The sequence below is a fragment of the Melitaea cinxia genome, chromosome 30 (genome assembly GCF_905220565.1).
Source record: "Melitaea cinxia chromosome 30, ilMelCinx1.1, whole genome shotgun sequence".
NCBI lineage: Eukaryota > Metazoa > Arthropoda > Insecta > Lepidoptera > Nymphalidae > Melitaea > Melitaea cinxia.
Window position 1 is genome coordinate 5,532,102 of NC_059423.1, and position 26,417 is coordinate 5,558,518.

Below are 26,417 nucleotides of genomic sequence, written 5' to 3' on the forward strand. Positions count from 1 at the left end.
ATGGTCCCAGCAACGGTAAAGATCCTTTGTTTACTGGCAAGTGTAGTGGGGGTGCGCGGGAAATGGGTGGAGGGGAGGGTAGATACGAAAGAGGTTAGTATTTTAATTTGATTAATTTGTTCTGATTTCTGCTTCAGAAGCTTTGGAATCGGTTCCTGAACCGCGTCTGGATGTCATACATACATATTAATTACACATAATTTTAATGAGAAGAAGTGTGTGTGTATTTATATACGCACGTACACAGATCACCCCCAAGATCTGTGCGCACGTAAGAAGTTATACCTCATTGGCTAGCTAACTTCACTTTGCTAACTTCTTCTTCTTTGACTAGCTAACTTCGGGGTGTCGATTTATTGTGACAATGTGCACGCGCATCGTAAAAATTTACTTTCATCATTTTCCCATAACGCGCGAAAACAACTATAACGTCAATAAAAAGTAAATGAATTAATTATTTAAAAAAATTAAAAAATAATGAATTAACAATTTATATATATATATATATATATATATATATATATATATATATATATATATATATATATATATATATATATATATATATATATATATATATATATTATATTATATTATATTATACTAAACCAGACAAAAAAAAATTAACAGTGTTACGAATTATCTCTGAAAGGCGTTATTTCCTACATTAGAAACAAACGACTGTTTCTGTCTTAACTTTTCATTGTTTTGAGGTTGATGAATCATTGTTTTTAGAATGTTAATCATATTTGTTATTATTTATTACGTTGTACCAATGACATATTTGCGAGGTTTTCACAGTAACTAATTTACATAGATTCGTATAGGTCGATGACGTTTTTTACCTTACTTTCTGCTTAGGCATTTCCGGGGTCATTCCCTCCCCGAGTCTGGGTGTAATATACCTACATATGTACTTATTTGTATATGTAGGAATTTATTTGCAAGAATTTTTAAAGAAAAAAATATGTACGCACGTATACTATATATCATTATTATATTATTCTTCATTGGCTAGCTAACTTTAGGGTGTCGGTTTTTTTTCGTGAAAGCATGCGCGCGCATCCTAAAGATTTACTTTCATAATTTTTCCCTATCGTGCCAAAAGAAGTACAACTTCCGAAAAATAGCTGTATCAGTTGACAGTTACCTAATGATATAAAATACCTACAACACGAGCATTAAAGATATTTATTTGTATTTACACACTCATGTTCCACGTAGTGTGGATGCTTTGCGTATTTGTGGACCCCAGACACAGGTGCATTCCTACTGGGAACCGTTAAGTTACAGGCATTATTTTATTTTATTAATTATTATTTTAGAACTGGGCATTTCTCGCGAGATTCTGTTTCTTATCACTTGAAGGACAATTCGAGTATTTGATAGAGTTTGAGAGGGACATGGGCACTCCAAACTTACTGCTATATTACGATGACGATAGCCAGTGGCCGGCTGTATACCACAGTACGAAGGTGAGCTTGTCTAAATTAAGGTATAAATGACTAGGCAATCAGCGCAGTGTTCAGTGACCGAGTGTGTGAGTTTCTACTCCAAGCGTTAGTTTGATTTTCACCCTGGGGTCTGGGTGTAATATATGTATTTATTAATATACGCATTATTTATATGAAAAGTTAAAAAAAAATATATCAATATCAGCACAAAAATAAATACGTGTCTATATACAGGGTGTGGCGTAAATAGTGGTCCACCGTTAAGGATTCGATAAACCAGGTAATTTACTATAACATATTACAATTTTATCCATTTTTACCCAAAGGTTCCGGAAATATTTTTATTTTTTATTTTTTTACGATATTTGTACCCCTTGTTACAAATTTGGTTGTAGTTTTAACAAATACCATTATTTTTTCATTTTGATTACTGGTAATTACTGCTGAACACTAGAGCTATCGTTAAATAACATGTTTTTAATGTAAATTTAAGGCTTTTGAAGAAAAAAATTGGTTTTACTCTACTTTAAACCCAAATTTTTAACATATCATGCTAATTCAAGAGCGATTTTTGTAAAAAAAATGTACTAAGCTGTCAGTGCCCATTCATTTAAAAATATGCCTACTAAATACCAATTTCAAAATGGTATCACAATAGCAGATCCTTTTGTTTAACAGAAAGATATCCAATTTTAATTGAAGAAAGGAAGATTTTCATTAAAATACATTTTAAAATTTAGTTGCGTTAATACTTATGATTTTTGTAAAAAAAAGAAACTACACTGTCAGTGCCTATTAATTTTAAAATATTCCTACTAAACACAGATTTTAAAACGATTTGCCATCCCATTAATAAAAAAATTTATGGCAATTTTAATTGAAAAAGACTTAAAATAAAAATAAAAAATTAGTACTGTTACAGAGTGATCTTGGCCTAACTTGTAAATTAGAACAAGGTATTTAAAAAAAAACAAGTCATACTGTCATCGTTTATTATTATTCTTTGACATGATTACAAACACTGTAAAAATTACACCAAATGCTCGAAATGGCCCCAATTCGCAGCTATACATGCTCTGCAACGTCGAATATACAGTGTTTGTAATCATGTCAAAGAATAATAATAAACGATGACAGTATGACTTGTTTTTAACCGACTTCCAAAAAAGGAGGAGGTTCTCAATTCGACTGTATTTTTTTTTAATGTATGTTACATCAGAACTTTTGACTGTGTGGACCGATTTCGAGAATTTTTTTTAAATCGAAAGGTGGTGTGTGCCAATTGCGCCCATTTAAATTTATTTGATATCTAACAACTACTTTTCGAGCTATATCTAATAATGCGTTTTTACTTGACGCTTTTTTCGTCGACCTACGTTGTATTATACCGCATAACTTTCTACTGACTGTACCCATTTTGATTATTCTTTTTTTGTTGGAAAGGGGATATCCCTAGTTTAGTACCTTGATAAGGAAACCAGGATCTGATGATGGGATCCCAGAGAAATCGAGGGAAACTCTCGAAAATCCGCAATAACTTTTTACTGGGTGTACCGATTTTGATAATTTTTAATTTAATCGAAAGCTAATGTTTATCATGTGGTCAGACATAAATTTTATTGAGATGTGATAACTACTTTTTGAGTAATCTTTGATAACATGTAGTTACTTGACTATTTTTTCGTCGATCTACGTTGTATTACTCGTCGATGTAATTGAAGTCGGTTTTTTTTCGTTTGCGAGCAAACACAATTATTTTTTAATGCCTTGTTCTAATTTACAAGTTAGGCCAAGATCACTCTGTAACAGTACTAATTTTTTATTTTTATTTTAAGTCTTTTTCAATTAAAATTGCCATAATTTTTTTTATTAATGGGATGGCAAATCGTTTTAAAATCTGTGTTTAGTAGGAATATTTTAAAATTAATAGGCACTGACAGTGTAGTTTCTTTTTTTTACAAAAATCATAAGTATTAACGCAACTAAATTTTAAAATGTATTTTAATGAAAATCTTCCTTTCTTCAATTAAAATTGGATATCTTTCTGTTAAACAAAAGGATCTGCTATTGTGATACCATTTTGAAATTGGTATTTAGTAGGCATATTTTTAAATGAATGGGCACTGACAGCTTAGTACATTTTTTTTACAAAAATCGCTCTTGAATTAGCATGATATGTTAAAAATTTGGGTTTAAAGTAGAGTAAAACCAATTTTTTTCTTCAAAAGCCTTAAATTTACATTAAAAACATGTTATTTAACGATAGCTCTAGTGTTCAGCAGTAATTACCAGTAATCAAAATGAAAAAATAATGGTATTTGTTAAAACTACAACCAAATTTGTAACAAGGGGTACAAATATCGTAAAAAAATAAAAAATAAAAATATTTCCGGAACCTTTGGGTAAAAATGGATAAAATTGTAATATGTTATAGTAAATTACCTGGTTTATCGAATCCTTAACGGTGGACCACTATTTACGCCACACCCTGTATATTTTATACATTGGTGCAGCGTGGTGGATTAAGCTCTGATCTTTCTCCTACATAGAGAAAGAGGCATATGCCGTGCAGCAGTGGGATATTACAGGCTGAAGTGTAGCATGTGTCTCTATCAACAGACTGGTACTTAAAATACAGACATTAAGTTACCTTAGGAACAGACCACCGTGTGTATATGGTAAAAATATAACCATTACAACTAAAGTTTTCACAATTCTGTTGAGATTTTAATCTCGATCGCACCGGTCGATCTCTTGTCGTGTCCTTTCCATTCTATGTGGCATTTGCGTGATTTATGCTTATTTAGATTTAGTAATCTATACTAATATTCCCATGAACCTATGAACCCATAACCCATGAACAATAAACTAATGAGTTCGCAACTAGAATTTCGGCCCTCAGTTCTCGGGAGCCCCACTATTCCTGGCTAGCAATCTTAGCTATCCAGGAATATATCTAGGTGGAATCAGGATATTTATCTAGGTGGAATCAGGATATTTATCTAGGTGGAAGCTGGATGAGAATTGCAGAAAGCCGGGATGTTTGGCGCAAACCTGGGCGGCCTATGTCCAGCAGCAGACTGCGATAGGCTGAAGAATGAGACACTATTACTATAAAGCTGATGAGTTTGTTTATTTAAACGCGCAAATCTTAATGACTAATAGTTCGAATTGAAAAAATATTTTTGTTTTGCATAATCAATTTAACGGGGAAGGTGGAAGACAACTAGTTAATAATAAAAAATAAATGATGAAAAAATATATGTTTCCAGACTTGCAAGCAACGCGAAGCTGTACTAAACAAAGGTGGACAGAACCAAATAGTAAAACTATCTCACTGGTATCCAGATACGGAGTTCTCAGGCTGTATACTAACTCAGGCAAATAAGGAGTTGCCAGCAGTAAAAAGGTTTGCAATTTTCTTTTTTCATTTGTTTTTCAAAAGGTTACTTAAAGTTATTAATGTATTTAAACAAAATATTAACTTATGGACATTACAGTACAACATCAGCAACACCAAAAGCTAAAACAAATAGTCCATCAAAATCGAAGAACTCAACTAAAATCGACTTACCAGCCGATCCCTCGTATTACAATCAATTTTTAAAAACTACCACATCAAAACCTAAATCTACCATTGTGGACTCAAATTCTACCACTTGGTACGAATTATTGCCTACTGAAAACATAAATTCTACCACAACGGGGTTGCCAGATGACGAATTATGGGAGAATATAGAACCAGAGAACAATACAAAAAGAATGGAAAATTTGAAGGACGTGGAATTATTGTTTGATAACTATAGCAACACCGGTGTAAGTGTTTTATTTGGTTATTAAAAAGTACGTATAATAGTAAATGCTACACACCCTACGATTTCCAGTATTGATATTTTGTGGTGGGGGTCTAAAACACAACAAAAATACAAAACGTTACAACTCTGCGCCTTGTCTTTATATATATATTTATTATTAGTATGGGCGATCACACCCACTGTCACTAGCCTTTAAAGTTTCGATCTCTTCGTATGATATATGTTTGTGTATACTGTACAGACTTTTGTTGTAATCTAAGCGTTTACGTTATATCTTTTTTCTGACTCCTAGTACAGGAATTCGTATTACTGAGGGACGTTCAGAGTTGGCATGCGATTTATTTATAAGTTACTATTAGTTTCTTTTAAGTCCAAAAGTCTCAAAAGTCCCTTTGAAGCCTACTCGAATAAAGTATAATAGTTCTTTAAAGCAGACATCTTTATAGCGTAAAATAAAACGTTCAACGTTCGAGCTGTATGAACGATTCCGTCGACGTCGATTGCACTCGGAATCATATCAAAAGGAGTCTGGTAACCCGAACACCAACACCGTTAAGTTCATCGTGTCCTGTCACAACTCCAGACGCTTCCGATCGGCGAGGGAACGATGGTGGTTCATTGGTATCAGCAATTGTGACAGCCCAAAGGTATACTATACTCATATTATAAAGCTGAAAAATTTGATTGTTTCATTATACTTTTTTGTGTTTTATAGTCCCTTAGCAAGACTATAGTTTATTTGATATTTAGCATATTTTTTTATTTATTATTTATTTTACACTTTATTGTACACCAAACAAATAAAATAAACAAGCAACATTAACAATAATTTGTAGAAAAAAAAATGTACAAACGGCGGCCTTATTGATTAAAAGCAATCTCTTCTAGGCAACCTTAGGACAAAGAAGATGATATATTTTTAAGATTTTTTTCTTCTAAATAGTTTTGCAAATAAATGCAAAGGAACCTATAGACCCCTGCAACACCAGAAGCCTCGCAAGCTCGTTGCCGTCCCTACCTCCAACTCTCAGAAGCTCCCCTACTTACCTTACTGACGCAGGAGCACAACGCTACTTGAAAGCAGTATTATTTAGTTGTGATCTTCTGTAAGGTCGAGGTCCCCAGTCGGTTTGCTCCAGAATTCGAGCAAGAAATTCCTGCTGTATGCTACGTTAAATTTTTTCATCGCCAAGCTACTGTTATATCAAATAAGTTTTACGTTAGTGTTTCAAAACACAGTAGTGTTAGCCAGAATATGAACGTACGACCAGGATAGTTCATTGGGTTATTTCTCTATTGAGCATTTGAAATGACAAACTACTTACAGACGCAAACAAAGCAGTGACAATATGTAAAAAAAAAAAAAAACGTTTAAAAAATTAGTACCTACTGTTGTAATTCTCTTGCTGTATCTTTTCGTTTCATTTTTTTTTTCGTTTTTTTTTTCAAACTTATTGTAACATAGATTATGTTCTCAGGGATTGGACGTCCGTTACAAATTCCTAATGACCAACGGACCTAGCGGTGATTTCTGGCACGAACACTTCTCAGCTGATGAATTTTGTAAGTACTTTTACGTATATGCATTCAGTTTGTAACATCCCACTGTTGGACATAAGCCTCTTTCGCCATGTAGGAGAATGACTGGAGCTTAATCCAACATGTTGTTCCACTATGGTTAGGCGGATATATTTAATACTTTAAGTAACGATCGCTATCAGATATTTATGATAACAACCGGGACTGCCGGCTTAATGTGCTCTCCGAGGAAATGTAGGAGACCCACAAGGACATACATCCAAACCGGAAAGATATCAGTCAGCTCAGCCTATTGCAGTCCACAGCTGGACATAGGCCTCCCCAAGTTTGCGCCAAACATATATTTGTACTAATATCCATCCCGAGGGGAATCGAACCCACAACCGTTGGTATTTTAGACGACTGCTCGCACCACAACAGCTGTTTAAGTACTTTCTTTTTAAATTTAACTAGGTCGGCAAACAAGCGTACGATTCACCTGATTGCAAGCGATTACGGTAGCTTATAGACTTCTGCAACACTAGAAAAGCTTCGCAAGCGCTTTTCCGACCCTAACCCCAATTTCCCCAGTAGCTCTGGTCACCTTAATCACAGGAACAGGTTTTTCAAGTAGAGTTTTTTGTATTTAATTACATAGTTTTATAGATTTTTGATTTTTACTGTCTACATTTTTCAGACGTTCTTCCAATCCTTCTCGCGTACACATTTGCGTACGTGATAGTAATGATCGCAGTAGTGATGTGCAGCGTTGAATTACGATGTCGGCACTTATTGCACGCCACTTATAAACTATTCCTAGCTTCACTGACGGCGCAACACGCAGGGGTTGTACTTCAAGCTCTTGCGTATATCCGGTACGCGCATAATGGTATAGGCAGCCCTACTGCTAAGGTCACAGGTAAGTTTATTTATTTATTTATCGTCGTCAACATTGGGCAACGAGCGAAAACTACACACCTATCACTTTATGATTGTGTTTGCTCGCAAACGAAATATATACGACGCAAACGAAATATATACGACTTCAACTACATCAACAAGTAGTATAACTTAGGTAGTCGAAAAATAATCTAATACTATTAAACGAGCAATTCTTATATATATAATTTGAATCTCGGAAACGGCTCCTACGATTTACATGAAATTTAGTATATAGGAGGTTTCGAGGGCGATAAATCCATTTAGCTAAGATTTATTTTTAGAAAATGTCCTTTTATCCCTGTTTTGGGCAATGAATAAATGGCTACAATATCGTTAGAAAACGAAGGTAAATCGCAATTGTCGATAAAGTTGTAATAGCTCAGGTGGGAAATCGGCCGGTCGGAAACGATTGAGAAGACCACGGTTCAAATCGCCATGTATCCAGCACGATTATTATTATTATTTTTTCTAATTGCACTCGTTATTTTTATTTAAATAACCAGTTTCTTTTTTTTTATTATTGTCAGTAAAATTGAAAAATATTATTCATATTTTATAAATATGTAATTCGTATTTAAATATGATTTCCAAAAAACACGATTTACTAAGCATATCAAGCTAAGCTCGGTCGCCCAGGTACTTATCAATTAAATACGCATTATTAGAGATTACTCAAATAGTAATCATCATTACAGCCTATACAGTCCACTGCTGGACATAGGCCTCCACAAGTTTACGCCAAAAATAACGTGAACTCATGTGTTTTGCCCATAGTCAACACGCTGGGCAGGCGGGTTGGTGACCGCAGTACTGGCTTTGTCGCACCGAAGACGCTGCTGCCCGTCTTCGGCCTGTGTATTTCAAAGCCAGCAGTTGGATGGTTATCCCGCCATCGGTCGGCTTCTTAAGTTCCAGGGTGGTTGGTGGAACCTTGTTATCCCTTAGTCGCCTCTTACGACACCCACGGGAAGAGAGGAGGTGGCTAAATTCTTTAGTGCCGTAGCCACACAGCACATAGTAATCGTCAGATCTCAATTAAATTTAAATGGAACTGCGTGACAAACACCAGATTTTGATTAAAAAAAGAATCATCTATATTGGTTCACCCAGTTATGAAAAAAAACAGTCGAATTGGGAACCTCCTCCTGTTTTGAACTCGGTTAAAAATAAGCATTATTTTGTTTGTCAGCCGTAGTGACCGACATGCCTTAAATAATGTTTCATTGAACTTTATTTTTGGTATTTTGACCTCTTATAGAGGAAATAATGTTGCAAATCTTATATTTAACAATTCTTCTGATAAGGATATCTAAATAATTATTTTCAGGTCAGTTACTGTGTGGAATATCGGAAACTACATTCCTATTGCTCTTAATATTGATGGCGAAAGGATACACTATAACACGTGGCCGATTGAAGGTGGCTTTCACTGTGAAGCTGACAATCTTCATGTGCTGTTATGTGCTGACTTATATTGTGCTGTTCATTTACCAGGCGAAGGTACTTTTATATTATGTACTACTTTAAAGCAGTAATCATCTGTGATCTTCTGTAAGGTTGAGGTCCTTCCCTAGTCGTTTAAATTGACAAGGAGCAATAAATTGCGTAATGAAAATATGAATGTTCCGAATAAATAAATAAATATGTTTTGTTTCCACCTGTAACACACAACACTTTTGGACATTGGCCTCATTCTCCGTGTAGGAGAAGACTCTGAGCTTAATCCACCACGCTGCACCTCTGCGAGTTGGTGGATATAATCCCTACTACGAGTTACGATTGGGTGTGAATGATAACATCGGAACTAACAGCTTAATGTGCTCTCCAGAGACACACCAGGAAATGTATTTAACATCAGTCCGTCAGTCAGTTCAGCCAATTGAAGTCCACTGCTGGACATAGGCCTCCCCAAGTTCTAGTTCAGCAGGGCGGATTTTTTTTTTATTTAACATATATGTGTTTATTTATATATGTATTATTTGGGTGTAGGTAGATTGATTAAAAAAAAATATGTATCTATATCAGCTGGATGCTACCTTAAACGCGGGCATTAAGTTGTCGACTTGTATATTAATCATATTTATTATTTTACTTCAGGCATTCGATCCAGGAGAGGTTTTGTATCTGTACGAAAGTCCGGCCGGGTACGGGCTTATAGTCCTCCGTGTGGCCGCTTGGTGTGCCTTTGCATATGCTACGTTTTTCACCGTTAAAAAATATCCAGAAAAGGTTTGTGCCCATTTGATTACATTTAGAGTTTTGATACACGATTATTTGCAATGATAAAAGTATTCGGAATTATCCGAATTTAGGGCAGCTGGCAGAATATTTAATTTTCGATAAGAACATTTACATAAATTTTAATAAAAAAAAATTGCTTAAGTTTTTTTTGCGCGTATTTTGTTTGTATGCATGGGCGTACCCAGAAATTAAAAAAAAAGCAGAAAGTAAAAATGCTTTTTATTTACTGCAACTTATCACCTTTACTATCTACATTACCTACTTCAATAATAGCTTGCGGAAGTTTTGGCTAAATCTACCTAAAATTTCCTTAATAAATAGTATTTATTAGCTTCGAGTCAGGGTGGGGCAAATGACCCACCTTGCCCCAATGTGAATACGCACATGTATGCATGTAATATTCTTTCTTACCTCATATTTTTCAAACCGCTGATGGATTTATGTAATTAAGATATCGTTTGATTCGTCTTGATAACCTTTTCTTAATGAGGCGATGTTAAAAAAAGAAACCAACATAATGACTGTGAGACGCCATAGTTTGAAGTGAAAACAAATATTTTCAAATAATTAAGTTTTTGTTTGCATGCATCGTTTTTTTTAAGTGAAAATTCTTTAGGCGCATGAGGGAAATTTTTTTACGGATGAAATGCACTAATAATAATATTAGCGCCACGAAGATGCGCAACGTTTTTGTCGAACAACAGAGCCACCTAGCGAGTTAAAGGTTGTTACATTAATATCGATAGACCCCCTGACAGACCCTCGGGCCTGTCTCAGGAAGACCCACTAATATCGATAGTATTACATTGCAAACTAACTAGATGGCGCTGGAACGGAAATGTAAAGCTTTAAATTTGTACAAGTATAAACGAGACTTAAAAAATAGTTTGCCAAAGAAGTTTCACTTCTGACATGTGTCCTTTGTACGGACGCACTGTTTTTTCTTTGTACATTTGATAGTAATATTTATATTTTTTCAGAATATGTTCTACTGTCCGTTTTTTATTTGCGGCACATTATGGTTCTACGCAGGACCGTTGTTTATATTAACAGCAAATTCCTATATAGGTAAGTAAAAGATTATAGATGAAAATACTAAGTACTAGTAAGTAGTAGTAAGTAGTAGTGTTGTGTTCCTGTGGTAAAGTAAGGTGGAGAGTTCCTGGGGAGGGTCGGGGGTAGGGTTCTGGTGTTGCACGCGTGCTTAGGCTACGGTGACCGCTTGCCAAAAAGTGGGCACGGATATTAAGCGCTCGGTGATAGAGTAGAGATTTCTTTGTGTATCTTGCAGGGTCGAGAACAGGAAATAGTTTTTTTTAGTACAAAAAAAAAATAAGTAAAAGATAAAAGTGCTCATTAAATATCTCTCTATAAAACTTTCAAGTAACGTTGAAGATAAACGGTCAAAATCCTTGTCGATTAGTATATGAACTCACACTTTGTTGAAAATTTCCTGTTCTTTCTAACAATCTCTAACGGCGGGAAATATTTTGACCAAAATCTAGAGCCAACCGACAGAAAATTCCTAACAAGTGCAATAAATAATACATGGATTGTTGAAAAGCAATTACAGACGAATGGTATTTGTTTTTTTTTTTAGATAAATGGGTACGTGAGAGCGTCGTCACTGCTGTTCTGCTGTTCATCACTTTCTGTGGACATGTTATGTTTTTGGTAAGTTGAGTTCGTCTATTTGTATCCCATAATTACATGGTAAATGGAACTCTCAACGCCAATGTATATTTTCTCGACCGAAACGACGAAAATACGACGAAATAAAAATGATTCGCCAAAATGTATGTACGCGCGTACTTGCGAACGACTGCACCAAATTGGATTCTTCTTTTTTATGTTGGTAGCAAGTCCACCAGGTCGCCTAGTTGCAAATAAGCAATGGTTGAGAGTTCGAACAAAAACTTTAATCTTGAAAAATATTAACTAATGATTTTAATTATTAATTTTACTTTAGCGTTCCAAGTAAATGCCATTAAATAATAGGTATACGTGTAAAAATCGAAGTTACTATAAACAAAATACTTTTTTTCAGCTGTTAACACTGCCAGTATTCGCGAACAAAAACTTCCCCTACCATGTTCGGACTACTCAAATCGGAGTTATGGAGGTATGTATTTCTTCACCTTCACCATGTAAATAAAATGAAGACTTCACCTATGTAAATAGAATAAAGAATACATGAAGGAAATCGATCGGTGCTGTCGAGATCTAAAGAAGGAAGTCTAAAGAACGAGAACAAGCCTTAATTGTAACAAAGTCAACAATTGTATTCTTGAGGCCCATTTCGAAATAGACCTCTTCCTACTTATTCCATTCCTTTCTGTCGCCATATGCATGTACTTGATCATTCCTAGCGATTATTTTTATTTCCTCTTACAATCTTTTGTATATATGCTTGAGTAGATCTCGGTCACCCATGTACTTTGTATCATAATCGGCTTGTACTTAGAACCGCTATACCCAGTTGCCTATTTTTTGTTACAGGTTACTCACAGTTCAGGTTTAGACAGATTTGGTCCAACCGCCTATCATCCCACTGAGGGGGCTGCTCAAACTGTTATTATACCGCTAACGAGGTAGGCTTAAATATCTTAAATGTAATCTCATTCTGAACATTTTAAAATGATAATTACGATTGGTTTGCTAAGCTGCAAGATTGGTTATGGTAGTTTGAGTGACAGTTAACGTACTCTCAGACATAGCTTGGTGACGATACCGATAACGCTACCTCTGACGTCACAAAATAAAGATGGTTTTACTGATATAATTTAATGCCACGCCCTAGTGCCTCTAGTCACCATACGCACCACAGGAACACATCATTGCTTGGGGGTAATATTATTTAGCTGTGATGTTCTGTAAGGTCGAGGTACATCCACAGTCGGCCTGCTCCAAATTTTGAGCAGGATAATAATAATAATAATAATAATAATCTTTATTGCACACCATTAAAAGATACAAACAAAAGTAGTATAATTAGAGGAAGATGTACAAAGGCGGTCTTATCGCTAAAAGAGCGATTTCTTCCGGACAACCTTTGGGTATAGAACAGCGTATAGAAAAGCGGTTAGGTTAGGTTAGGATCATTAGGTCAGGATATTTCCTGCAGCGATCTACCTCAGTCAAAGGTATCAGTGAGGTAACGTTATCAAGCTCTGCTCACAGGGACATGGTAGGGTGATCCATTTAACTGCTGTATTATACATTATTTAATTAGTTATTAATTTAATTTATTCTTACACTGATACTGAACTGATAATATAGCACATTTTGAACGATGATTTTAAATACTTAAGATTGTTAAATGTGACGATTTTTTTTTGTCCAGAAGAACAGAAGAATTGATAGGTAACATGTACAGCCAATACATGGCAACTGCACCACCAGTACCTTTGGGAAACGATACGCCAAAACTAAATGGCATAAAGAAAATAGAATCAAATAAGTATAATAACGGTCTTGTACCACAAGCGAGTACGGAAACAAACTCCTCCGACGACATAAACCCTGCAATCGACAAAGTTTTCACAATTGATAGTCAAATGTCAAAAATCGAGCAAAAGACGCGGGATAATGAAGTGTCAATGTCAATGTCAAACCAATCAGTGTTGCCAGATAATGATAATCTACCAAAATCGGGAGAAAATGATAAAGTCGATCTGCCATTAGTCTTAAGGTCTAAGAGAAATATTTTGGAGCCTATAAAAAGGGATGTTCCGGTATGGTCGTTGGCTAAAGGGCCGAGTGTTGTTGCTATGCACTTGAAAGCGTCGACGAGTTTGACAGAAGGTGAAATTAATTTAACTACAAGATTTGTTATTATTTATTGTGAATCTAAGTAACAATTTTAATCAACCTTACCCACAATCCTTTTACATAATACATAACAAAAGCCAAAACAAACGTGTATGACATATACTTACAAATTTTGAAATGTACGTTACGTACCCGCAACAACAAATGCATTTAACAATTGTTGTGATCATCGCACCAACTTGTGATTGGAAATAATATTATTCATTAATAATATTATCACTTAATGTAGACATTATGTACCTACATAATTATGCTACCTTTACATATAATATAATAAATATCTTAAACATACACTCACAGTCACTGCATTTTTTTTATTAAATAATTTATTCTTAAAATAAGTATGTACCTTAAATAAATAATTGTCATTTTAGATACTCCAGCGAGCCCACCAGTTCAATCAAACGGTAAACGACCATCTCTACGCAGCCTCCAGTCAATTTCAGGAGACATTAGCACGATACACGAAGACAGAGAGAAAAGCTACGTCCGAACACCCACCGACATCTTCACTGTGCCTACTAGGGGATAATTTGTTTATTAAGAACTAGCAATCATCCGCTAATTCGATCACATATAAAATTTACTCAAATATTACGTAACGCTGAAGATTTTAGAATTTTTGATTTAGAGGAATGTATGGAAGCCCCTACATAACACCCTGTAACGTTTTCTGTACTCCCTCCCACTCTTACCTTTCCTCTACTCCAAACGTTCGGCAACATGTAAGCGACCTTGTTGATTCATTAGGAATTCTGAGATACTCTGAGTTAATATAGGGAAAAACTTATTTATAGTTATTCTTACTAGTGTTAATAGTATTTTTATATAAGTGTTTATACCTTCACGGTCTATGAGCACTTTTGATTCTACGGGACTTACCGCCAGTGACGTAGCGTGCTTTTTTGCCGCGCGGGTCCCACTAAAAATTTACCGCCCCTACCAATTCATTTAATTTTTATTACTCAATTTTTTTAATTTATTGCATAAAAAACTTAAATCTAACATTACAGTGAACCCAATGTATTAGTTAAGTTGATCACAAATTCTACATCTATCTACAGATTTTTGTATACAAATAATATTACACTTAACAATTAATTTAAAAAATTCAATAAAATAAATTAAAAAAATAATAATTTTTAATTGATTTTATTGAATTGTTTAATGTTTTTGGACTGCAATAATAATTTTAAGTCTAAATCAAATAATCAAATTTAAAAAATTCATAAATGTATACATATCATTATGTTCACCAATCGACTTCAATAAAGAAGGTTCTCACTTCTCAATTTTACTGTATTTCTTTATGTGTGTTATATTGAGGACGCGATTTGGATTTTTTTGTCAATTGATAGTTTTGCCGATTTGGTGATTTTGCCATCCTTTCGTGTGTCGCCCGGGGCCATTGCCCCCGGCTCCACCACACTACGACACTGCTTACCGTAATTATATCATTTTAAAACTCGCGATGGTGACGTTGTAGACGTCATAGGTGGCAAAGGAGTTGGGAATTTGATATTATTTTTTTATTTTAACTTGAGTATAGTTTTTAGTGTAATTTTTAACTCAATTTTCGATTGTAAGCAATAATTTTGAGTGATATTTTCTAGTCAAATAAATGTTTTTCGACAAAATTAGTTTTTCTTGTTACGAAAAATCGCTTAAGACTTAACGGAGTAGAGAACGCAAACATCAAGCAACGAAACAACAAATATCTATGGTTATCGACATGATGTTGAGCGCTGACCTTCTACTTTACTGCAACATTTTATGGATATATCTTTTATCTTGATACGTGAAGCAAAAACTTTGTACCCCTTTTTAGGAAAATTGCGCGGACGGAGTATGAAATTTTGTACATTTATAGTTTATATAGAGGAGTGCACAATTCTATTTTTTTTTAATAATGCATAAAAATATATTAAATAAATACAAAAAATAAAAACATTTTGACACACATACAAGCATATTTTGTTGTCGGTCTGTAGTCAAATTAAAAAATTTAAAAAAAGGTTCTTTATTTTAATAATTCATTGGTTTTCTTTAATTTAAATTTTTAATTACGGCCGATTTTCGACCCCTGGGTTACCATTAGTTTTTAATAATAATTGCAAAATGATTTGCATTCTATTTATTTTTATTTCTGTACTAAACAAAATTATTTCCTGTTCGCGATCTACTCTGACCCGAGCGCTCAATAACTATGTCGATACCTATACAAATCGAGCATGTTTCTATGTGGCAAAAATAAAAATTTGGATTTGAAACTCGTTGAAACGAAAATGCGTGACGATAAAAAAACAAACACATAAATGTATATTAGAGAATGAGATAGAATACATTCACAGTATTATATCGATGAAAAAAAATCTCGTAGGCTTTTCAGATATTTTTTTTATTTTTAACTTTTATTAACTATTAATGAAAAAAAGGATAAAGAAAAATAAAGAAAATTTTTTAGAAGCAATTTATTTACGTCTTCGTATATAACAACAAATATACCCACTCTTAAAATATACATTATTATAAAATTTATATTCGTGTTGAGAAAATAGTGACTCATCGCTTTCCATCAACTTGGCCAAAGTCAAGGTCAAGGGGCGTGGCTATTCTAAATGACAGCTATGACTCAATATTCTCTTAACGCGAATAGATTATACCTAAAATATTTGGAAGGATGTACATTTGAATTTTTGACACTTGTTTTTGTTTTAATAAATCCAGATACAAAATAAAAACAAAAAATAAGTTATAGACTAAATCACACAAAAATCACATTTATAATAATATTACTTGAGAATGATAATAAAAAAAAATTATTATGATTATTATTGTGTTCAAACTGGAGCTTTCTTATTATCACTTTCAAGATTTCAAACAATAAAATACAAAATAGTAACACCTAAAACTCTTAATCATTAGTTATTCTATGATCTGCCTCGAATTTATTAAAAATATTACTAAAAAATCTATTTAAAAAAGATACTAGTTTACTTTTTTTTTTACTTATCTAGCAATTATCTATAATATATTATTTTTAAACACTTTTTCTACATCTCATAACGAATTATTGCTAACCATTTATATACAAATACTAGCTGACCCGGCTAACTTCGTATCGCCTAACAGTGGATTCTTTAATTATTTTTTTTTTTTAGAATTTTTCTCTCCGTAAGAACCATCCTAGTACTTCAAGGAATATTTTAAAAAAAGAATTAGCGAAATCGGTCCAACCGTTCTCGAGTTTTGCGCTTAGCAACACATTTTGCGATTCATTTTTATATACAAATATTATGTACCTAATATACATTATATCTTACATTCAATATTCAAAGTAGTGCGCGTTATTGAAATAACATACTATATTCTCCACCTTTATTACCAATTTCCACAGTACAAATTGGTAAGTGGGTAAAATTTGAGTTGATAAGTAGGTAAGACGTTGACTTGGTAAGTAGGTAAGATGTTGACTCGGTAAGTTCGTAAGACATTAAGTTGGTAAGTAAATTAGTAATCGCATTCAAAAAAAGCAATAAATCGAAAATGCTGTGTGGTTACGGCAGTACAGAATATAGCCACCCCCTCGTTTCCCGCGGGTGTCGTAAGAGGCGACTAAGGGATAACAGAGATCCCACATTTTTACGCTAACAATAGTGTCGAATGGTCAATTTGGAGAAAGAGACCCTTAAAAACTTCCAGATAGAATTTGTAATAGAAATTTTTGATTCTCTCGCGGCAAAGTAGTAGGTAATGTCCTCACCTATTATTATATAGATTAATTTGCTCCGAGTTTTTATATCCATACTATATTCTCTAATATATTAATTAAATATACATATCAATTAAAATATTTGGAATTTTGTTCCACCACAAATTATAAATCACTGATTTTGATCGTTTTTTTTTTTGTAGATATTTTGCTTTGTCTATATTTTTAGAAGCTCTGTATACTTGTCGAGTTGGCGTAGTAATTCTTGGGGGTGTCAAAATTACCATTGTTTAAGATCATTATTTTATAAAAAATTCAGATGAAATTGAATCCAAAGATTGAAGAAATTCATTCTTTAATATTATTATATGTAATTGTATAGTCATCGGCGCGGATATTGAGCGCTCACCTTTAGGTTTACTTCAAAATTTTATTAGTATAGATATTTAATGACTACTCAATACTTTGACATTTAATTTATTTTTATTTTTGAACTGATCAAAACTTTCTGTTCCCAAACCTGCACTATTCATAAACGGATGCCCACTCCAAGCCGAGCGCTCAACATCCGAGCCGATACATATTTATTATCTCTTTCTTGGTTTATTTACCTGTGTCATACTTTACACAATTTTATGGATTTATGTCATAATTCACTATATTTGTGCATTATTAGAATGTATTATAACGAAATCCCTCAACCATCACTTAACAAAGCTTCAATAGCTTTACTTTAGCACTACAGAATATAATCATATAATATAGAACCATATCACAAATCAATAATTTCAAAACAACACATTAATTATATTAAACATAAATTAAAAAAAAATTAATACCACAATATTAAAAAGTTGGCAGCCCTTATCCACACACACACACACAATACAAACAAACATACAAAGAGACGATATTTTTACCGTAAAAAGTCAACATAATTGTGTTATATTCTTTATTAGCTGTGCTCGCGACTTCGTCCGCGTGGAATTTAAGAAAAAAGTTTTTCAGTTCGCAGAGTTATAAAATAAATAAATTGCTGAAATAAAAGTAGCCCAAGTTACTCCTTATTACATCAGCTATCAGCCAGTGAAAGTCCCGTCAAAATCGGCCCAGCTGTTTCAGAGCTTAGCCGGACAACACTAACAGACAGACAGATAGACAAAAATTTTAAAAAATGTAATTTCGGTATATGTACCATGTATACGTACATATACATTTAGTAAAAAGCGGTTATTTTAATATTACAAACAGACACACCAATTTTATTTGTTTGTATAGATTGCATTTAAAAGACACATACAAAAATATTAGTACAATGGCAGTTGGCAAAGACGAACTTATCTCTAAAAGAGATCTCTAGCCATGTTAGATGACCCATGTTGTTTACCCATGGGAGGGAATGATGTTGATGAGTTCACGCCATTTTTGGCGCGAACTTGTGAAGGCCTATGTCCAGCAGTGGACTGCGATAGGCTGAACTGATGATAATAATGATAATGCTTACATGGCTTTATAAATTCTTTCATTTGTTTATTGTAATGTGACATTTACATTTAACAAATTGATTTTGAAATTATTTCTTTAATAAACAAATAGTGTATGGGATTTTGTAAATTAAAACAGTAATTTTCGTTATGGATACCATAATCAAATCATACTTAATCAAATACAACTAAACGTTGAAAGAATATAAAACAAGCAATTTTAGGATAGGAATTTGTTTGTGTGCGTAAACTACTGTTATTTGACTAATTTTGTCTATTGTTTACAATTAGTAGATGGTGTACGGTCAATAAACTTCAATAAGGCTCGCTTACATAAGAGTATTGGTTGATCTAACTTCATAACCTCACGCGATGTTTGAGGTAGTATTTGTAAAAGAAACATAAAAATATATTTATATAAGATAAAGTACAATCGCTTAGAAATAGGAGTTCGAAAATTTGATTTAATCGTACTTTTTATCCCGGTATATAAAAATATACCAAAAAAAAAACATCATGTATAACTAAGTATACTTTTCCGCAAATTTTCATTTAATTTTAAAACGAAATAAGTATTTCTAGTTTAAATTATTACTAGTGTTCGTGTCCCATTGTTAATAGAACTGGCAACATTGCACCAATCGCTAATATAATAACTTCGCACAGTTGCAACCCGCCAAAACCTTTTTTAGTGGGGACGCCGTCTTGGAGGGGCAATAGTGAATGTGTGTGTGAGTGTGGATGTGTGAGTTCTGGTAATACGTGTACTGTTGCCACATACAAAAATGTCCCCGCTGAGAATAACATGGCAATACCTGGAAAATAATATAATGATATATATTGGTAACAAAAATATTATGTATTTTAATAGATTTAATAATTGTCCGTAGATGGTTGTGCGAATAGGCATAACAAAAATTATGAATGGTCATTTATAACTAACATCGCGTTTAATACGCAATTTTTAATTTAAAGAGAAATTAGAAAACTTTAATACATTTGTAAAGATAAACTAAAATAATAATAAAAAAAATCTACACCCTTAAAGTAATAATATTTGCAACATAAACTATTTCAGAAGTTATAGTAACGTTTGTTTTTATTTCAAAATATTGGTCAGTATTCGGAATAAAAAAAAAACTGGTCGGATAAGAGACCAAAAGTCAGTTTTGGAGAGTGCGATCTTAGAATTTAAAAAAGGCATTTGAAACTATAGTTAGTTTAATTTTTTTTTTAAATTTTAGAATTTTGCAAAAGAAATGTAAGTAGTTGGGTATTCAAATAAAAATAAAAAATGTTTTATTTGGATCGAAAATATAAAAAATAGTAGCTAAAAATTGCTTACCCGTAGCGTTAAAATCACTCAGAGTCTGTTTACTCTCGTTTCCAATACCGAAGTAGGTAAGCAGGGCGAGTAGTGGCGCGGCGCATGAGAATACTAAGAGGTGCTTCCTTATTCGGTTCCTGATTATCAAAAAAAAAAAAAAGAAACTATTAACAATAAAAAATCAACACCGAAAGTTATCTGATTAGGCCAGCCTGTAACATCCCACAGCTGGGCATAGGCCTCTTTCTCCGTTTAGGATTTGAGCTTAAGCCACCATGCTTCTCCACTGCCAGTTGATCACTATCAGGTGTATATGCTAACAGTTTAACGTGGTTTCCGATTTTCGAAGCATGTTATAAACTTTTTTTCGGTTCAGTGGTTCCCAAAGTTTTTTTAAACAGATCCACAATATATTTTTTATATGAACTTAATAAACTTTTTTTTTGTTATGTTACATTAACGAAATAAAATAATTTATTACAAAGAGTTACGTTTATTTATTTATTGAAAAAAAAAAGCTATATCAGTCGTCTATAAGACAATAATTATGTTGCTTAACTTAGTAACAGACGACCGTCTGTGTATGTTACAGATATTTATTTATATGTTTAACAAACCTTTCTAAGCCGGCGTGTAGTAAGAATGTCACAAGACCGAAGGCGGCCGGTGCTTTATGTAACATTATGGCTAGAAACACGATTAGTTCAACGTCAGCGTGCGATGTGGTGGCCGCCGCTCCTAAAGCCACACCGTCAGCTAAAATAGAAAAAGAAATTACTAAGATAATAATTCTTTTGTACGTGATTTTGTCGCATAGCTCCTTCTAAGCGTCTGGACCGATTTGGTAGAAATTTTGTGCATACATTTCAATGAACTCGTGGATGGTTTGAAAAGACAACTGGACCCGGTAGGTGGCGCTACTGTCGGTATGTTAGCGATCAGAATAGCTAATATTTCGAACAGTACGGCTGCCGGGTCCGCTAATTAATATAGTGCAAACCTTGTGTGTAAATATATTATATTTACATTACTTTTCATTCAAATTAATTTTGATTCATGAGTTAGAAGATATTAATATTGTATCTTTTATATTAACATAAGTCCCTTTCGTGCTTTTCAATTCGAATTAACTATTAGGAAATGTATCTATAGTACGTTACTCACCCCTTACCCATAATCAACTCCCAATTCTATGACCGACGGTAGTATACGCAAAAATACCCCATAATTTTCGTAAATAACAATTCATATCTATACTAATACTATAAAACTGAAGAGTTTGTTTGTTTCAACGCGCTAATCTCAGGAAATACTAGTCCGATTTGAAAAATTAGTTCAGTGTTAATTAGCCTATTTATTGAGAAAGGCTATAGGCTATATATAATCTCGCTAAGACCAATAGGAGCCGAGCACCTATGAAGAATGTTTCAAAATCGGGTTTTCTTCATTTTGAGAGCTTCCGCTGCGTGCACTGCAGTTTCGTAAAAATCATATATGAAACTAGTATACAAATAAAATCATCATCGCAAATAGTTATAATTTAAGTAGCTCATAGGGGTGGCCGTTGAGTGTGAGGCGTTTATTATCTCATTACAGACACCCCCTTCTGCTCTTTTTGATTTCCTTAAACCCATTCACCCCTTTCGACTCTCACGTGATTAGTGGACGTCCACTATGACCTTTGTCTCGAAATCGAATGTTTGAATCGAAATCAATACTGACCAGCAGCGTGGACAACAAGCCCAACAGTGGCCGTGATATTTCTCTCAGTGGGATTACTCGCATCATTGTACTTTGAGGACATCTGGTCAACTATTAACATGAAGACGAAACCTGGAACCAAATATATGCTATATTTATAACTAGTGTACATAAATAAATATAAATATCGTCAACAGCTATATAAAATGAATCTGTTTATAGAAATAAAAATGTTCGTTGTTGAAATTGATGTAAATGACCATGACCATGGGTTAACTGAAGGAGATCTCTTTCAGTAATAAGTCCACCTTTTCCATTAACACCATAATTATGTTATGTTTTGTATGTATTTTAAGTGCTATAAAGAAGTTTCGAAAAACTGCACCAAATTGGTTTTTTTTTTTTTACTGTTCAGACAAGGTTTTTGTATTTGAAGTTACCAACGATTTGGAGAGTTGTTACTCTTAAAAAAAAAAGTTTATAAAATCAATACAACATACCCAATACAAGTGATATTCCAATGACTGAGTGCAGGTCATCTTGTTTGCTAGGCTCAGGTGTATAGTCCTTAGTTACAAGTACTGTACGTTCAGAGAATAGGGCTCGTACACCTTCGGGGATGATCACAGCCAGAGCAGTACCGACCAGCAATCCGGCACCAAATACTGTTACTTTGAGCAACTTTTCCTGGAAAATAACATTTTGGGATAAATTATTATCTATAATAATAATATATATAAAAGCGAAAGGTCACTCACTCATCACGAAATCTCCGAAACTATAACACCTACAAACTTGAAATTTGGCAGGTAGGCTCCTTATAAGACGTAGGCATCCGCTAAGAACGGATTTTACGAAACTCGACCCCTAAGGGGGTAAAACGGGGGTTGGAAGTTTGTATGAAAGTCCTATGTTTTTGAAGTAAGATACTTGAAATTTAAAATGTAAGCTCTATAGATGGTGAAAAGGTGTCCAAATAATGTATCTTTAGAAATCAACTCCTTTTTGGGGTTAAAACGGGGGATCGTAGGTTGACTCACTGATCACGAAATCTCCAAAACTATAACACCTACAGACTTGAAATTTAGCAGGTAGGCTCCTTATAAGGTTTAGACTACCGCTAAGAATGGATTTTACGAAACTCGACACCTAAGGCGGTAAAACAGGGGTTGGAAGTTTGTATGAAAGTCCTATATATTAGAAGTATCTCTTACTTCTTCTTCTTGAAATTTCAAATGTATGCTCTATAGATGGTGTAAGAAAGTGTCCGAATTATGTTTCTTTAGAACCCAACTTCCTTTTGGGGTTAAAACGGGGGATGGTAGGTTGAATCACTCATCACAAAATCTCCTCACTCATCACGAAATCTTCGAAACTATAACACCTAAAGGGATTATATATAGGACCCCCATTATAGGACCTCCTTATTTGCCGGGAAAACTTTGTGACAAACTGATTTCAACGCGGGCGAAGCCGCGGGCACAGCTAGTATACTATTAAAACTATATATAGTTATTATTGTTATTATTATTATTATTATTAAAACTATAAAAAAAAAATTAAAAAATCAGAAATTCATTTATTCAAAAAGCTGCAAAAGCTCTTTCGAAATATCATTTTACAAATTAAAATTATATTAAAATTATTTTAATAAATTAGTCACAGTTAAAGTATTTAATTATTTTTATATTGAAGCCATCCACCGATTCGGAAGTTAGATTCGTAGAGAAGAATTGGAAAGAAATTTCACGGTAACTCTAAGAGTGTGCTCTCCGAGGCACAGTAAGGAGACTCGCAAGGACATACGTCCAGACCAGAAACAAATATAATAAGCACATAGCACAGTTGATGGAGATCTGTAACATCAAGAACAACCGCAGCGCATTACTGACCCTATCCCTGACCTCCCTAGAGCTCCGGCTACCTTACTCACCAAAGGAAACAACACCACTTGAGAAGAGTATTATTAGTCTGTGATCTTCTGTACGGTTGAGATACTCTCTCTCTCTCAGTTAGACTGCTTCAGACTTACAGCAAGTTATTTCCTGCTGTGTCCGACGTCAATACAATGCCAACAGTTGTAATTCTAAAATTACTGTTTGTATTTGACTGATTTTTGTATATAGCTTATAAATAGTACATATATACATAGTATATATATAGTTTATTTTAATGCTGCCTTGTATCCAAAATATAAAATTAATTAATTTTTTTTTTTTTTTTGTTATATATATTGCACAAGGCTCTTTGGTAAAAATACTAGGAGAACAGAAAAAGTGAAGAGATAGCAATAAACAATATTTCAAACATGCAATTATTGGCTAAGCTTTCTGTATTATGTTATACTTGATTTTGTATTAATAATTTTTTTATAATTTAATAAAAGTGTTATCTTTACATGTTTCGTAATCTTTTCTTTTGTGTAATAGCTAATGAAATGCTTTTGAAATGTGGCAGTATCTATATGACGCAATCTATAAGTGATTTGACAGTTTTTTATTAGAGTAACTGCTAAGTTTCCTGATGATTCTTCTCAGCAGTTTCTACATTTTGAATCTATGATAGTTTTACTTGTAACTAACACTAATTAATTTATGAATCACAAATGTAATTATAATTTATGTAATGAAGTGCTGATGAAGGGTTCTTGAATACAGAATATTTGATTTTGTCTGATGATGACTAAGGGTACCAAGCCAACCATTTTCGATATTCTAGTAAATATAGACTTCTAAATTTAATTTTTTTTAATTTCTATTGATTTTAAATGTCTTGATCAAGAACACAATTTTTTTTAATTTAAATTAATAATAAACAATTATGTTGAACACACATATTGTTATCTGTGTGCGAATCAAATCTTCAAAGGAGGTATAAACATAAAAAAGGGAATTATTTATTTACTTTTTAATATTGCTTCGCTTTATAGAAATAACTTTTTGACATTTTCTTTCTTTTATTGTTTTTCTTTTTATATAACTAGGTCGGCAAAAGCGTACGGCATACCTAATGGTAAGCAATTACCATAGCTTACAGATGTTTGCAACACCAGAAGTATTGCAAGCAAGTTGCTGACCCTACCCCCATCTCCCCCCTAGAAGCTCTGGTCACCTTACTCCCCAACAGAAACACAACACTGCTTGAAAACAGTATTATTTAGCTGTGATCTTCTATAAGGTCTACGTACTACCCCAATCGGGCTGCCCCATATTTGAGCAGGAAATTTCTTGTTGTGCCTTACCTCAGTTAGAGAAAAATAGAAACCATAAATAAAGACAAGTTTAAAAACTAGTGTTGGTATAATTAACTATTATCTTGTGTTTTTTTTTTAAACTTAATTATTTTTAAGTCCGCATTTTGAAGTGTTTTATAATTCACTCAAAGATTTCTAAGAATGAAGATTCTTGAAAGTCGTTTTGGATTATTAAGAAATAACGGCAAAAAACTGTCATAAAACACTCGATTAAGCAATGAGAACAGCTGTTATTTATTAATAAGATACATTTTTATTTTCTTAGTTTTACATATAAAAATACTCACCTCGGACATACTGACGTTGAGGGGTATACTCCCAGCAACATACGACCCGACTAACATAACTAAAGCTAACAAAATAAGCACCCAGGTTCCATCCATGATAAATTTAAAACTTTACAGAAATTTTAAAGAAAATCACAAAAATATATCCTCGTACGAGTAAAGGAATGAACACCCGAATGTACTACGTAGAGTTCATGATTTTATCAAAAAGTAGTTAGCGTTTTTAAATATTTTAATTTAAAAATAAAAGTCTACAACAAAATTGTTAAAATTTTGACAACACGCCACATCCCACTGTCGATGACAACTTGACCAAAACTTGACAACATACTTTTTATAATTTTTTTAGTGTTAAAATGTTGCAATGTAAAAAAAATACTTTTCTTGAAGTGGAATATAATTGAGGCCTTAATTTTTTGCAATGCAAAGTGTAATAGTTATTTATAGAAATCATGTTCGTGTATAATAATGACAACAATAGTATTTGAATAGTATATTAATTCTCATTTGAAAAATATTATCAGACGTCGGTAAATTTTATATGACAAATTAAACTAAATTTGATTTTAAAATCGGATTAATTGATAATTATATTAAGGAGCTACAAATATGATTGGTTATAAAGGAGAGAAATTGTTGCTATTACAGAAACATTTATTCAGTGAAACACAATTAATAATTATCATTTACATGTTTATTGAGATTTTGCACATAAAATCGCGACTGCAAATAAAAACATGGCAAGTTTTTCAAAATTTTTTTTTTGAAGGTCGTGCTTGAAATGGATAATTTTCTGCTATTTCCGCAGAAAAGCACAAAATATTAATCAAGATTGAAGTTTAAATTTATTTA

The 26,417-nt window shown here is 33.3% G+C and overlaps 2 protein-coding genes across 2 annotated transcripts; one reads left to right on the plus strand and one right to left on the minus strand.

Annotated features, from left to right (window-relative positions):
* Positions 1-14,333, plus strand: LOC123668119 (transmembrane protein 145-like). Its single transcript, XM_045601912.1, has 15 exons — positions 1-93; positions 1,326-1,475; positions 4,727-4,863; positions 4,955-5,270; positions 5,716-5,916; positions 6,748-6,832; positions 7,485-7,706; positions 9,057-9,229; positions 9,827-9,958; positions 10,951-11,038; positions 11,571-11,644; positions 12,018-12,092; positions 12,470-12,561; positions 13,314-13,774; positions 14,176-14,333. Exons 1-15 carry the CDS (start codon positions 1-3, stop codon positions 14,331-14,333), a joined length of 2,457 nt encoding a protein of 818 aa, XP_045457868.1.
* A 5,183-nt stretch (positions 14,334-19,516) lies between these two features.
* Positions 19,517-25,869, minus strand: LOC123668260 (zinc transporter ZIP9). Its single transcript, XM_045602030.1, has 6 exons — positions 25,566-25,869; positions 22,526-22,712; positions 22,047-22,157; positions 20,942-21,080; positions 20,343-20,461; positions 19,517-19,812 (listed from the first exon to the last, which is right to left on the minus strand). The coding sequence occupies exons 1-6, from the start codon at positions 25,659-25,661 to the stop codon at positions 19,592-19,594; spliced, it is 873 nt and encodes a 290-aa protein (XP_045457986.1). The 5' UTR covers positions 25,662-25,869; the 3' UTR covers positions 19,517-19,591.
* Positions 25,870-26,417: the final 548 nt, after the last annotated feature.